This window comes from Anoplopoma fimbria, chromosome 4 (assembly GCF_027596085.1).
Source record: "Anoplopoma fimbria isolate UVic2021 breed Golden Eagle Sablefish chromosome 4, Afim_UVic_2022, whole genome shotgun sequence".
In the NCBI taxonomy this organism is placed as follows: domain Eukaryota; kingdom Metazoa; phylum Chordata; class Actinopteri; order Perciformes; family Anoplopomatidae; genus Anoplopoma; species Anoplopoma fimbria.
In genome coordinates, this window is record NC_072452.1 from 6,144,790 (window position 1) to 6,158,508 (window position 13,719).

The window sequence follows — 13,719 nt, forward strand, 5'->3', positions numbered from 1 at the left end:
ACAGAGACAGTGGTAGTGACCACGGAGGGCCCACCGCGGGCCCCGGCGGCTCGCTGCCTCCGGGTCCGATGGGCGCAATGTCCCGGCTGCAGCACGACACCGAGGAGCTCGCCTCCAAGCGCGTCGACATCCAGAACAAGCGCTTCTACCTGGACGTGAAGCAGAACGTGAAAGGCCGCTTCCTAAAGATAGCCGAGGTCGGGGCTGGGGGGAACAAGAGCCGCCTCACGCTCTCCATGTCGGTGGCCGTGGAGTTCCGCGATTACCTCGGCGACTTTATCGAACATTACGCGCAGCTGGGCCCGACCAACCCGGACATAGTGCAGGATGAACCCCGGCGGGCCCTCAAGAGCGAATTCCTGGTGCGGGAGAATCGGAAATATTACATGGATCTGAAGGAGAACCAGAGGGGGCGGTTCCTAAGGATCCGACAGACCGTTAATCGGGGGCCCGGATTGGGAAGCGCGCAAGGCCAGACCATCGCTCTGCCGGCGCAGGGACTCATCGAGTTCCGCGACGCACTGGCCAAGCTCATCGACGACTACGGCGTGGACGAGGAGCCGGCGGAGCTCCCGGAGGGCACCTCGCTCACGGTCGACAACAAGCGCTTCTTCTTCGACGTGGGCTCCAACAAGTACGGGGTGTTCATGCGGGTCAGCGAGGTGAAGCCCACGTACCGCAACTCCATCACGGTGCCGTGCAAAGTGTGGTCCAAATTCGGCAACACCTTCTGTAAATACGCGGAGGAGATGAGGAAGATCCAGGAGAGGAGTAGAGAGAAACGGGCCTCCGAACTGCTACCTGAGGGCCCGCACGGCGGAGACGACGGCGACGACGACTGACGCGGCGGTGGTGGTCGGGAGAGCAGACACGAAACACAACAACAACAACAACAACAACCGAGACTTTAACTGAACTCCGAGAGGGGGAAAAACCAGACTTTTAACTGTATAATAGAAAGAGAATCTCCAAGGGAATCACCCCACACACACAACCTCCACAGACAAGGCAGCACATCTGCTGTCTCCTCCGCTCATTTTACTGGATGTCACCCCCCCCACTTACCACCCATGTAACAGTAAGCCGCTGCTATCAAGGATCGAACTGTAAGATATGAACTGTTTTTCCTACTTGATTTAAGATGACAATGAACAGAGTGTTTATAGCTCTTATCAAACAAGACAGATTTTTTGCACACATCAAAAGCTATTTCGAGAAAATGAACTGTTTCAATGTTTTCAAAATGGTAATATGCTAAGATTTAAACAAAAGTTTAAAAAAAAAAAAAGAAAAAAGGCCAGAGGTCTTATTATATAAAATGACAGTCTTCACGTAGAACGAATATTTGACATCAGCACAAAAGAGAATATATTATGGACTTTATGAAACCAAAATCTGAGACCAGATGTATAGTTTATTATAAAGGTACGCAGAATAAATATGAAAAGCGCTCTAAAAGTGTATGAATTGCAGAACGCAGCACTACAGGCCTGTAAACACCTGTCAGCATGTGTGTAGGCCCTTGTTTCCAAAAGAAGTTTGGCAAAGTAGGCTATAGTCTTTAAATTGACCTAAAGCGTAGTAGTAAATTGAAAGCATTTCTATCATGCCATTATGGAAAGGTTGAGACTCAAAAACGAAAAAGCCTATTTTGCGCGCCTCAAACAAATGGTATAAATCTATCTCTGAGCTACTATATTGAATATCAACTCTCTTGCACCATGTCCATATAAACCTAAATGAAAAAAAAGTGCTAACTTAGATGTACTAATTATGATTTTGTGAATCAGCTGTAAAAAAAAAAAAAAGAAATCCTTATTAAGATGCCCACGTTTTCTGTGGGTTAAGTTTTTTCTTTGTTACTTTGTTGTTTTTCCCTCTGGGGGAGGGGTGGGGGATGCAAAAGGATGAGGTCCACCTGTGGGAGCGCAAGGCGTGTGGCGAGGCAACGCATCCGCTCTGACGTCATTACGACCCGTGCCTTATACACTCCACTCGTTTACGTGGATGGTCCGTGACCTCGACCGCTGTACGTTTTCATTTACGAGTGATGTTATGTAGGCCGAAATATTTACCGGGGCTGCGTTAATTCGCACCCCGGCGATGCATGGAGCATTGGGTTGCAACACCGAGCTGAAAGGCTGCTGGGAGCTTGGGGGCCAACAATTATAGTGTGCAGAAACAGAGCTCCACGCTAGAGCGGGCCCTTCGGACAGACGGGCCCGCTCTTTGGAGTGTACCTACACCAAAGTGTACCTACACTTTGGAAACTAGGGGGTTGTTCAGTGTGTTGTGCCCAGAATCTCTAGCAGCACCCCTGCCCTGGTGGCCTCTCAGTAGAATAGAGATGTTTCTCCCTGGAACAGGAGAGTGAGCCAGGATGTACCACCAGGGTGTCAGCATGGTGATTCATCGGGAGATGTTAGGGGTGGTTTTGCACACCATATGCACCATGTTAACAAACAAAAAAACACCAACAACAACAACAAAAAAAACAAAATCAGGAGTGGCTGGAAGAGGCTATTCGTCAGAGCTGAGATGGATGCTGTTAAAGAGCCAGCCGGCCGTGCCATGCCGTCAAGTCTGAGTGCAGTTTAGTGGATGGAGAGGCCTATCAGTGCAAGGCCAAGGCAGTATCTATCTCTTTATGGTGCTACAGCCCCTTGATCGCTCTTTGGGGGCCTCGCCACTCAGAGTATGTCACTTTTGCATTATTTTTATTCTGACGCTCTTCTTTTTTTTTTCTTCGAAGTTCTTTTCTCCGCATTATGTTGTCCAAAACGTGTCGGGTTTCTCCCTCCCGGGCAGAGAGGAAGCCGCCGACTAGTGTAGGACGTCTCATATTAGTGTGCAATATTGTGTGCGTGCCAATGGCGGCATTGCATCACGTGTATAGAATATTATAGACTATTAAAAGACGAAAAAAATGTATAGGCTATGTGATCGGTAGATATTTGAAAGCATGACGATGAGGTTGATGCATCTGCATTATATTTCCGAAATGTGAAGTCTTTCTTCTCAAGCACTTTTGGTTAAAGTGTTAAAAACGTTAGACTTGTAGTGAGATTTTATTTCCTGTCATGTTCTGTAAACCAGTAGGCTTCCTAGTCCGCCTATCAGTGCACGTAGACTAGTTCTGGTGTTTTATGTCCCACTGCGGAGTGGCCCCAGAGAAAAAAAACCCTTTCCTTCCTCGTTCCTTCCCAACACACAAACACACACACACACACACACACACACACACACACACACACACACACACACACACACACACACACACACACACACACACACACACAGTGAACAGCCTCTAACAGTCTCTGTGCCTGCCTCCCTGCAGTGGCCCACACTGGAGTTGAGTAGTATCTTGGGGTCTGGGTCCAGGGCTGGCTGACACACACACCTGCATACAGTCTCCCTGTTGAGGCCTTTTGTCGCTATCTGGATGTTTGGGAGGCCTCTAAAGTATTTTGAGTGGTGTCTAGAACTGCACAAGGCCCCCTGTCATGAGTAGCCAGGAAACTGTGTGTTTGGGGCCTGAGTGCGGCCCCTACTCTCGCCTGGGACTGCCGATCGCAGGACAGGTGAACTACGATTGGACTTTTGCTTGCCTGCGGTTTCACTTGAGCTAGGTGATAGTGATCGTCCGCATTAGACCCAAAGCACACAGGAGTTTGTTGTTGTTTTTTACAATGAGGATCACTATCCTTCCCTCTTATGTGGGCAGACTCTGATCTCAGGTCTGCTTCTCTTTTCCAGCTTGTGATTCAAAGTGTAAAAAAAAAAGAAAAAAGGCCCTGGCTCATTGTCGGTGTAGTAAGGAGGCTACGCTGAAGTGCTAGTTTACTATTATCAATATGCTCTAAGCCGTTAGTTCACCTGCCAGCTATATTTATAGCAGGGTGGCCTTCAACACGAGGACTGAGCCTGGTCACAGGCCCTGTCAGGGTGGTGTGAAGGGGAAACACCGTCTGCATGGATTGCAGCTTTAGAGGCCTCGGCTAGATAAAAGCTGCTAATGTAGTTACAGCCTGGGCCTGCCTGACATGCGGGATAGCTGAGGCTAGACTGAAGCAGAATTTCCTCAAAGCAGACCTGTGCTGAAACAGTATCAAAAGCCCTATTGAATCATTGCTTTTTAAAAGTTGATCTGTGTTTGATTGTGCATGCCTGCGGCAACAGAGCCAAGAAAAATGTTCCCGAAAATCCCATCTGTTCCACGCAGGACGTTTTGGCCCAGGTTTGTCTCCGAGTGTTTGTGAAAGGCCTGATGAAGCCTGGCACTGCACTGTCGGGGCTTACCAGCAGCAGCCTACCACGACCTACTGACCCGGCTGTCCGACAGATCCAGTTAGGCCTTTTCTCTCTGTTTTGGAGAAGAACAGGGAGTCTCTGTGCCCTCTAATGGAGATGAATACATTTCCTCACACTGCCCTTGGAATTATAAAAAGCCCATTTCCATTAAACACACTTACAAGCAACCTATGACTACGTCCTAGTAACGCACATCTGAGGTCAATCGGAGTTCATCTTGAGTTGACGCGAGTCTGGACTCTCTGTTGTGATACAGCACTTATTCCACAAAGTGTTCTAGCTTTAGCTTGATTGAATTCAGGCCTCCAGGAGGCTCGTGCTTCATGAAGACTGGAAATACAACACTTCCATCCTCTTTTTCTTTAATGGCCAAATATAAGGCGAGCCTGAACCTGCTCATAGAGTTCCCTTTGTGAGTGCCTCACTATGTGAAACGCACACATTTCAGTCATGCTTTTATTGCAGGATTATTCTGTTGTGAAACGCGACTCGTCCATTTTGGGTTGTAGTTTAATCAAGTTACAGAGAAGGGGGGCGCCTGGAGTGACCTTGCAGCCATGTTGTGCCCCCGTTACACAGTCATCCATTCGTGGCACTCAAATGCAAAATGGAAGGCAGATTTACATTGGTGAGGGTGCACTGAAGCTGTTAGCATCGACAAGAATGATGTTTTGATTTATCATACAGCGGCAGCCATCGTAGCAATCCTTAATCATGATGTAATCTTGCCTTTTGTCTGTTATTACTGCGGTGTTTGTTTTGTCAAATGTTATTCAAAAGAGCTTTATTTTTTGTTGCTCAAACAACATGTGACTAAATCATTCCTTACACATTTTAACTGATGGAAAGAAAGAAAACTGTAATCGTGGACGTAACTCAAAAGTGCAGCCGTAACTACTTGTTGCATGTACCCAAAGTCAGATTGCTATGATGGCTCCAGTCGCTTGTTCCTCCTTACTTTAAGTTGGAGATTATTCATGTGGTTGACTTCATTCAAAACAGCCACATGTACACAGCTGATTACAGCAAACTTCCACAATTACTGACTTAAAACAGACTGAACTTCCAGACAACCAAATCCGCTCTTGTTTCTGGTTTCAGTGTTGTAGTCTTTCATTGGACATTAAGAGTTCCTGGCTGATCACACAGCCAATCGCAGCCTCTGGTCAAAGCCGGGCGGTATATGACTCATCACAAACCCGCCGACAGAGGAGCTCATTCAGCACGTCTTCTTTTTTGCTCATGCCCCGAGTAGCAGGGTCCATCATGTTTGCAGACTGTACAGGCTACTGTTGTGTATACTTACAAAGACAGGCTTTCAGATGTTTTTGAAGATGTTGGGAAATGGATCCTGGATTTTTAAGGGGTGGGGTCAATGCACAATGAACATATCCCATGTCACCGTTTGGTCTAAATCCCTTTACCATCCCCATATGAGATAATATGTTGTATCTTTCAAAAATATTTTATCTGTGGCGTGTGCGTGTGTGTGTATATATATATATATATATAAATATATATATATATATTTATATATATATATATATAAATATATATATATATATATGGTTTGTTATATATGATGCTCCTCCTTTCAGAAAATATAACATGTAAACAGGAAAAACATATTGCTGTTTTTTTCCTTTGTATTTTATACTTACAGAAAGCATTGAATAAAAATGGATAAATACTTGCACTTTAGATATATTAAGAAAAATAAAAAATCTGCATATTATTTTTGATAGGGATCTCACATTCAAAGAGTATACATTACAGGCTTTGTGACTATTGCTGGACAGAGATGTATTGAGTTCTACTTATTGAAGTATATTTTGTCTGTGTGTCAGAAGGTTTACTAAAGTAAATTGCATGATAAAGTAGTGCTACACCGATATTGTTCTTTTTTTAGTTGGTAATAATGTCTGAAAACTGTGATAACAACCCTATTGTACCATGTTTATCCTCTCCTCACCCCTTCTAGAATATTTCTTACTGAAATATGGCCTTTCCTGACTACATGACGATGGTGCTTACTTTGGCTTTGACATCAAGCTCATCCTATACATCTCAACATCATCATAACTCGCGTCCTTACACTTCATTACTTTCTGTTATGTACTCTCACTACCTTATTAAATTTCCGTTGATGGCAAAAAAAAGGTGTGCTGTTTTGTACATTGCTGTTTGTTTTAATGTTGGGGAGCCTTGTTGTCTGAAAAATGACTAATAGCGCAATAAAAAGTCATTCCACATGTCCCTGTCTCTGCACAACTGTCTCAACACTACAGAAATTTAAAGTAACATATTGAATATAATATATCTGTTGGCTAATTATTGCAAAATGTTAAAATAGTTATTCATATCTGTATGCTAACTAACACTGTTTTGCTACATACATTATATGTACAGTACATGAATGGGATGTTAATTATTCAAGCCTAATTCATTCATCACTGCTAACTACCTGCAATCATTTAAAACTTTAAAAGGAATTATATCCCTGTCAGACGTCCTAGGCTTCTTTATGAATAACACTGCCCCAAACACAATATATGGGTAGCAACAGTGTATGGATACAGAGATCAGATCTTAAACAGAGTTCCAGACATCTGCTTTTGACTTCCATGTGGAAATTAAAAGTAGAGTGCCAGATTGTTGCCACAGCAGGAAAGAGGACATGCTGTTTACAGAACAGTATTAAATGAAGCTTAGTCGAAGTTCAGTCAGGGAGACTTTCTTTACCTCCGTTTACCTACAGTCTCAATCATATCAGTGCTCAGTCCTGCTTCACATCACATCATTCAGATCTTCAACAAACTCTCTTCACCACCACCCACCAGTGTCTGGACTCTGGGGGGAAGTATTCCTGATCCAACCATGGTGTCTCTACTTCCTAAATACACTATGTCAAGATGGGGTCAAATCGCCGAAGGCACCTCACATTTCCCTTTATTGTGCAATATTTTTATACATTTATTTCTCACTCTAAATGAAGTCTCTCCCGATGAAACTTTTTACAGCCAGGTGAGTATTTTTTCACTCTGAAGGTCGTTGCACCAAAAGCAATAAAACAGATGGCATCTCCAATTCAATTCAGCTCTTCAGTAAGTTGTGAACCAAACATAATTAGGGATTTTCAAACAGAATTTTCTGGGCTAAGAGTCGACCCTGGCATAATATAGCCCCATTTACCCAGGTTTAAGCTAAGCCCAGGGCTATGTGATTCACGCTGCACTTCTACTAGCCCTGGGTTAAATGTCCATTGGATCACAAGACTAATGTTTATCTTCTAGAATGACACATTACTATTCTTGAATAGATTCGACAACAAAAACATGATGTAAAAAATCTGTTGTTTACTTAAGCCTTCACACTGGAAACTTTCAGCCCTGTGTTTAGTGGATTTATTACAGGATAACTCTGCAAACTCAAGGCCCGAAGCAGGGTCAACAATCCTTGGATAAAGTCGGGGTTAGGCCACTTTGGAATGTGCCAGTGTGAAGAGCTTATTTAGTTTGTATAGCTTAGTGGTGGAAGGAATCTTTTTCATTTGAAAAGTACACTCCTTCCTTTTTGAATTGTGTTGTCTTTTTGCAGTCATCTGTGCTATACCAAACTTATGCAATTACATTCTGAAGGTAGCTAGATGATGGTATTTTAGATTGGCTCAGAGTTTGGGCTCTGTTATAAGTTTAGAAAGCGTAATGTGTGTATGTAAAAGGAAGGTTTTCTGGTTACATTTTTTTTTAAATGTAAAACACTTTGAGCAACATAATTTGTATGAAATGTGGTATAATAACGTTTTTTTATTTATTTATTACATAGCCATGCAGATATTTTTCGTAAACTAGCTAGCTGGTAAACTAGCTTACAATGTATTAGTATTAGGAGAAAGTTACTGGAAATGGAAAGAATATAAGACCGCGGGTTAAAAAAACATGAAACCCCTTTTGAAACAGGTGTTAGTTGAAGATTTTTTGTGGATAAGACACAATTTGAATCAAATAACATTTAAATAGAGAGCTAGCATTAACAACAAGATGCCTCTTTTTTCTTTTGGAAGAGAAAAAGAGGCGTGTCACAGCAGGAGAACCACAGGTGTTACTAATTAATCAATTAGGGCTACATTTAATTTAAACTAGCTTACACTATTCAACTAGCTTACACTAATTTAGTTTCAATGGCCCTTTGGGAAACTTGACATTAAATACTACAGAAACACGTTATTAGTAGCACATTATGGTAACACCTGTGCTTTTCCTACTATGAATTATCAAAATGTTTTCCGATATAAAAAAAAACCATCTACAGGCTAAACCTGTTCCTGACTGTCACCAAACCTACCATGACAGGGTTTAACGTTTAACGTGACTGTCTTTTGACAAAGTTAAACACTTAAACAAGTTGTTTCCATTTAATAAGATAAATTAAAAGGTTTTGCCTTTTTGTGGAGTTTCTTCATTCTGTTGTTCAGTCCCATATTCACACAGTGTTTCAGGAACAGGGAGACATTTCTCGGGCTGTTAGCATCTGTAGGACCTTCTTTTCTTCAGAGCTGGTCATCTTCTAATACCACATTCAGTGGCACCACATTTGTAACAGTGTCAGTTAAGACTTTTTGAAGTCATTAGAAATGTCAACATGGCTCAAACGTTTGCAGATTAAAGTGGGCTCACAAGACACTTTTTGGGGCTAAGAAACATGCTAGCTAGCTTAGCAACATCACAGCTACAACTAGTAAAGCACCTCCCTCTTAAAGTAACAGGTGAACTATGTAGCTGAACGGGTACTGACTAAATATGTTAATAATAAATACAATATATATATTTTATCGAATATATTTAAATCCCCGTCCATTTTAACCCCGAAAAAATTACCAGAAAAAAGTATTAATATGCCTACATGCTATTATGCTAATCTAGGTTTGTTTTTCTAAACTCTGTCCTTGCAGGTTCACGTATATTTGCTGTTATCTTATTCTTAGTATGGAGAAGTATCATGTTATGTTACACGTTCACTGTCCCACTCCAAAACAGTTTTTCATGTCCTTGGGACATTTTGTGTAAAAAGTGGACCACTGCTTGTTTAATCCCAATAAAAGCAAGTCCAGGGTGAATAATATCATGGTGGACAGTACACTCAGACAGCTTTAACAATCAGTGATTCACCATTTGGGTATTTGGTTATTTCCAGTGAAGGGACTGACAAAAAAAACATATTTTTTATAATGTGGACATATTATATATAACCACTATGCTTACACAGGAATTCCATTTGATAAAATGATAACGTAATCTAAATTTTGTTAACGGTAATCTAAATTTTTAAATTACCATAGTGACTGCTAAAAATAAAAATGTTTATCTTGTTCAACCAATCCAAACAAGCGTAGGAGGAGAACAGCCAGTTCAATATAAATATGAAACGATTACATCCTTTTGGTTTTGTAGCCAAAATTTTATTATAGATTTGTCATTTCAAGGTCAAAACAGCTCTCAAATAACCATGTCTATTTGACACTGATGGGAAGTATCAGCAGTCAGTATCATGGCATTAGTTTATAAATGGAATCAGCATCTCTCAGCTGAAGTAGCTGAGCCCCTCCAACACGTCTGCTGATGCAGGAGAAACACTACAAGACACCTGGAGGGAAAATGTAAGTGACGAAGAGGGCGGTGCCTTTTAAGTTTAGATTTGATGCATTGAAAGGAAATGAGGAGATGATACAGCGATTTATTACACCATGTTTTACTAGAAGCTATGCCATCCAGTTTTTAAAAGGCTCCATGGTGCAGACTGTCAAATACCTATTTATGTGAAGTTAATGTAGCCTCTGTGTTGTGGGTTAGGCATGATACACCATGAATGCCATGAGATACATACTGTGAAGGTGAACTGTAGAATAACTACTTGTTTAAGGATGAAGGATGCCAGATGTTCTTTCATACTTAGTTCATTGTCTGTGGCTTTAAAGTATGTGAACACATATGGCCTTGGTTAAATTAACAGCTTTTTTTATACTGAATTTGACTAGTGTGCTAACTTTCAAATGTTGCTCTTAACTGCAGGCTAAACATATCAGGGAGCATTGCTCCCCCAAAAAGTGCATTCACCCATGTTATTATTATTATTATTATTATTATTATACCACAAATGAACGTCTACATAATAGCATAGATGTCCGTGGCACACAAGGTTTTTGCTGCTGTGGACCTTTTTTTTTTTTTTTTTTTTTTTTTTTTTTTTTTAAATCAGAGTAGACAATTTTAATAAATCACAAGCACAACCATTTCTATAAAAGCTTACTTTATGAAGCACAGACTAAATATTCAGTAAATATGTCCTTTACATAGTATAAGCATCCTGTCAAAAAACAGTTCCGATATACAAACAAAACAAACAAAAAGACAGATCCAATGCTGACATCAAAGTGCCGAAGTTGTCATTTTTTAAATAAAACATAACAATCAACTTATTTTTTAATTTTTTTTGCCACAATCCTATAGTACAGCACAGGCCTACCCTAGAACATTGGGAAACAATGGTTAGCACAACAGCCAAAGTGACTATAAGGGGAAGTCTCCCTGTAAGAAAGCAGTTATTCGTCCTAACAATACGGCTTTATAAAACGATGCTTCCTCTCTGAAAACTCAGCTCCACTTCAACATTTTGGTCTGTACAAGGATCCAGGATTCAAGCTGTGACTCCAGGTTTCCAGCCAAGCTTCCAAAAGAATCTCAGATCCTATCGGTCACTATTAATATGCCATAAGAAGCAACAGAGAAGCGGTGTCCAGAGCCAAAGATATCATATGCTGTCGATATCCACAACTCTGGTTCTGTCGACATGCTTCTGTGCCACACCGAGGCTGAGTAAGGGGGCGGCCGCTAAGCTCACTGATCTACAGTTGTGTCATATAAGAAAATTACGTAGAAAGAGAAAAGGTGTGTGTGTGTGTGTGTGTGTGTGTGTGTGTGTGTGTGTGTGTGTGTGTGTGTGTGTTTGGGATCAATTAAGGTGCTCACAAACAGTGGTACCGCCACCCCATCCACAATTCCTCGCAACGTTACGCAAGTCCTCCTTCAATGTGTGTTCCTCTGTTTGGAAAAACGTGTGCTGGATGTCTGTTTTGTCTGTTCTTGGCTGGCAGAGTCAGTCTTACTTAGAAAACCAAACCAGTCTCTTCTTAGAAAACACGTTTCTTTCTCCTCCTCCTGCTCCTCCCCCCACGTTGATGATGTTTTGATGGCTACTCTGCTGGTGGAGTTGTTGTTGCTGCTGCTGTTCCCCTCTCCATTCCAGTATACTGACAGGTTTCTGGACTTTAGCACATTAAGCTGGAGCAGTCCTGCTGCTACACTCTCCAATCAACTGTCTAACGTATGACGGGGCCTGCTTTCCCAAAAACATCTTCAACTGAAGGATGGCAGTGGAAGGAATACACCAGTACTACTAAATGTTCAATACGAGGCCAAGCAAGCTACGATAGGGTCCATGTTAACATGTAATAAACCAGAACCCTGATCGGTTAGATTTTCTGTTTTTAAAAGGTAAAGGTACATTTTTTTTTAACAAAAACACATCTTCAGCCTTTGTGCAGAAGATGCTTTTGAGAGAGCCAAGGCCGGATTGTGATGCTAGTCTTATTCAGCAGAAGGCCATCGGATTGATTCTCACCAAACATGCTCAATAAATTCTTAATAGAAAAACATGACCCTGCTCCTTTTACTTCTTCCTGTTGCCTACAGCTTTGATAACTCAACTGGAGCCACTTAAAAACAGCATGCCGATGCACACACATGCATGTGCACACACACACGTACAGCAGATGACCCACTCATACGGGACGCCTCCCACCCACTTTCCTGCTCTGCCCTTCACCCGGATTTTCAGAAACCTCACACCTAACCATACATTGTTACACATCAACTGTGTCGTGATGCAAGAGGAATAGTTTGTGGGATAAAACGGAACGTGGCACGGTGCTTGTCATTCAGTCACATACCGTCATCCTCCTCGGTTCGGTTTTGACTTGTTAGATTGACAAACAGGATAACTGAATGCATGTCAGTATTTGGGGTAGCGGCAGATTAAATATCACAGACACAGACTTGTGATCTCTCTGACTGACTAACACTCTCTAAATCCTTCAAAAGCTAGTGTCAAGGTGCCTTTGAGTAAGGCACTCAACCTCCAGTTCCTCTGGTGGAGCAGCTTAGTGCACAGTTAAAACCACAGCTGCCCCACTTTGCATCTCCTTCACACTTGCAAAATGTACGCAACTGCACGAGACAGAAATTGCTGAAAAAGAGCAAGCATGCTCAGTGTGAACCCGTCCTGGGGTGAATAAAGGTTTGGAGGAATAAATAAATAAATAAATATGCTATACATGGCAGGGACTTGATCCCTCTGAGAAGTTCTTTTGAGAGTTGGGACAGATATGTTGTATCTTCACACACCACAATGTAGGTCCGTACACACGCCTGTGGAGTGGCTGGGTGCGTAAACATGGGTGGAAAGAAAAAAGGGTAAATGCTACAGTAGTACCATCTCCATCTGCAGGACGAGGACAGGACAGAGAGGACGAAGCCAACCCGGTCCGTCCGTCCTTCTTTGTTCTCTGTCTGGCCTTAAACAAATACATTATAAATCACTCGAAGCTCTGCTTATAACTAAAAACACATTTAATCTAAAGACAACTGCATCGCTCTGAGTTTCATTTCTAAATAATACTGATGATGTTATAAATAGTGATCACAGTTATGATCATTCTTAATGTGCAATAATTAAAGTTCAAAGGACTGAGGTTTGGCAGGGTCACTTGTCGGGTATCAAGCACGGGCTCCTGGTCTTCTTCATCTATTGCTCAAGGACAGAAACTTATCACCAGGGTGGATAAATTCTGGGAAGGAGAGTGACATTTCTCCTGTTTCTTACTGTAAGTACAACAGGAGGAACGGAGGAGCCCAAAACACAAAATACTAACAGAAAAAGCCCAGAAAGAAGTTGGAGGATTATGCTAGTTTGGCTCGAAGGGATGTTGTTCTGTGGGCTGAGGCCCCTGGTCCTCCTGCCTCCCCTCAGCTACTCTGTCCTGGGGCAGTGCATCCAGCCGCCCTCCCGTTCAGCCCGCTGTGAGCCTGACTGATGGACGGGGAGGACTGCGTCTTGCGGAGGTGGCACTCGCGGCCGGCCAGGCCCCCCTCCATGATCAGGCCACCCATCACACTGGCCTCGATCTTCTCAAGGTCGTCCGTTTCTGCGCGGATTTTGGCCTGCAGGAGGCTGATGTAGGTCTCATACCGAGTCTTCTGCTCAGAGAGAGGGGAGAGGATAAGGAGAGGGAAAGTGAGATTAAAAGATGATGAAACAAGAGACTAATTGCCCTAAAACTCACCTCATATA

At 42.4% G+C, this 13,719-nt stretch overlaps 2 protein-coding genes across 2 annotated transcripts in view; one reads left to right on the forward strand and one right to left on the reverse strand.

Annotated features, from left to right (window-relative positions):
• The window catches only part of purab (purine-rich element binding protein Ab), a 6,621-nt gene extending 62 nt beyond the window's left edge, over window positions 1-6,559 (forward strand). Inside the window, exons 1-2 of the mRNA XM_054596998.1 lie at window positions 1-1,106; window positions 6,296-6,559. The exon at window positions 1-1,106 is cut by the window's left edge and continues 62 nt beyond it. Coding sequence (XP_054452973.1) covers window positions 1-842 — 842 coding nt within the window. The 3' untranslated portion in view covers window positions 843-1,106; window positions 6,296-6,559. The remainder of the gene's footprint in view (window positions 1,107-6,295) is intronic.
• Window positions 6,560-10,634: 4,075 nt separating this feature from the next.
• psd2 (pleckstrin and Sec7 domain containing 2) overlaps window positions 10,635-13,719 on the reverse strand; it is a 46,035-nt gene continuing 42,950 nt past the window's right edge. Inside the window, exon 15 of the mRNA XM_054597001.1 lies at window positions 10,635-13,625. Coding sequence (XP_054452976.1) covers window positions 13,395-13,625 — 231 coding nt within the window. The 3' untranslated portion in view covers window positions 10,635-13,394. The remainder of the gene's footprint in view (window positions 13,626-13,719) is intronic.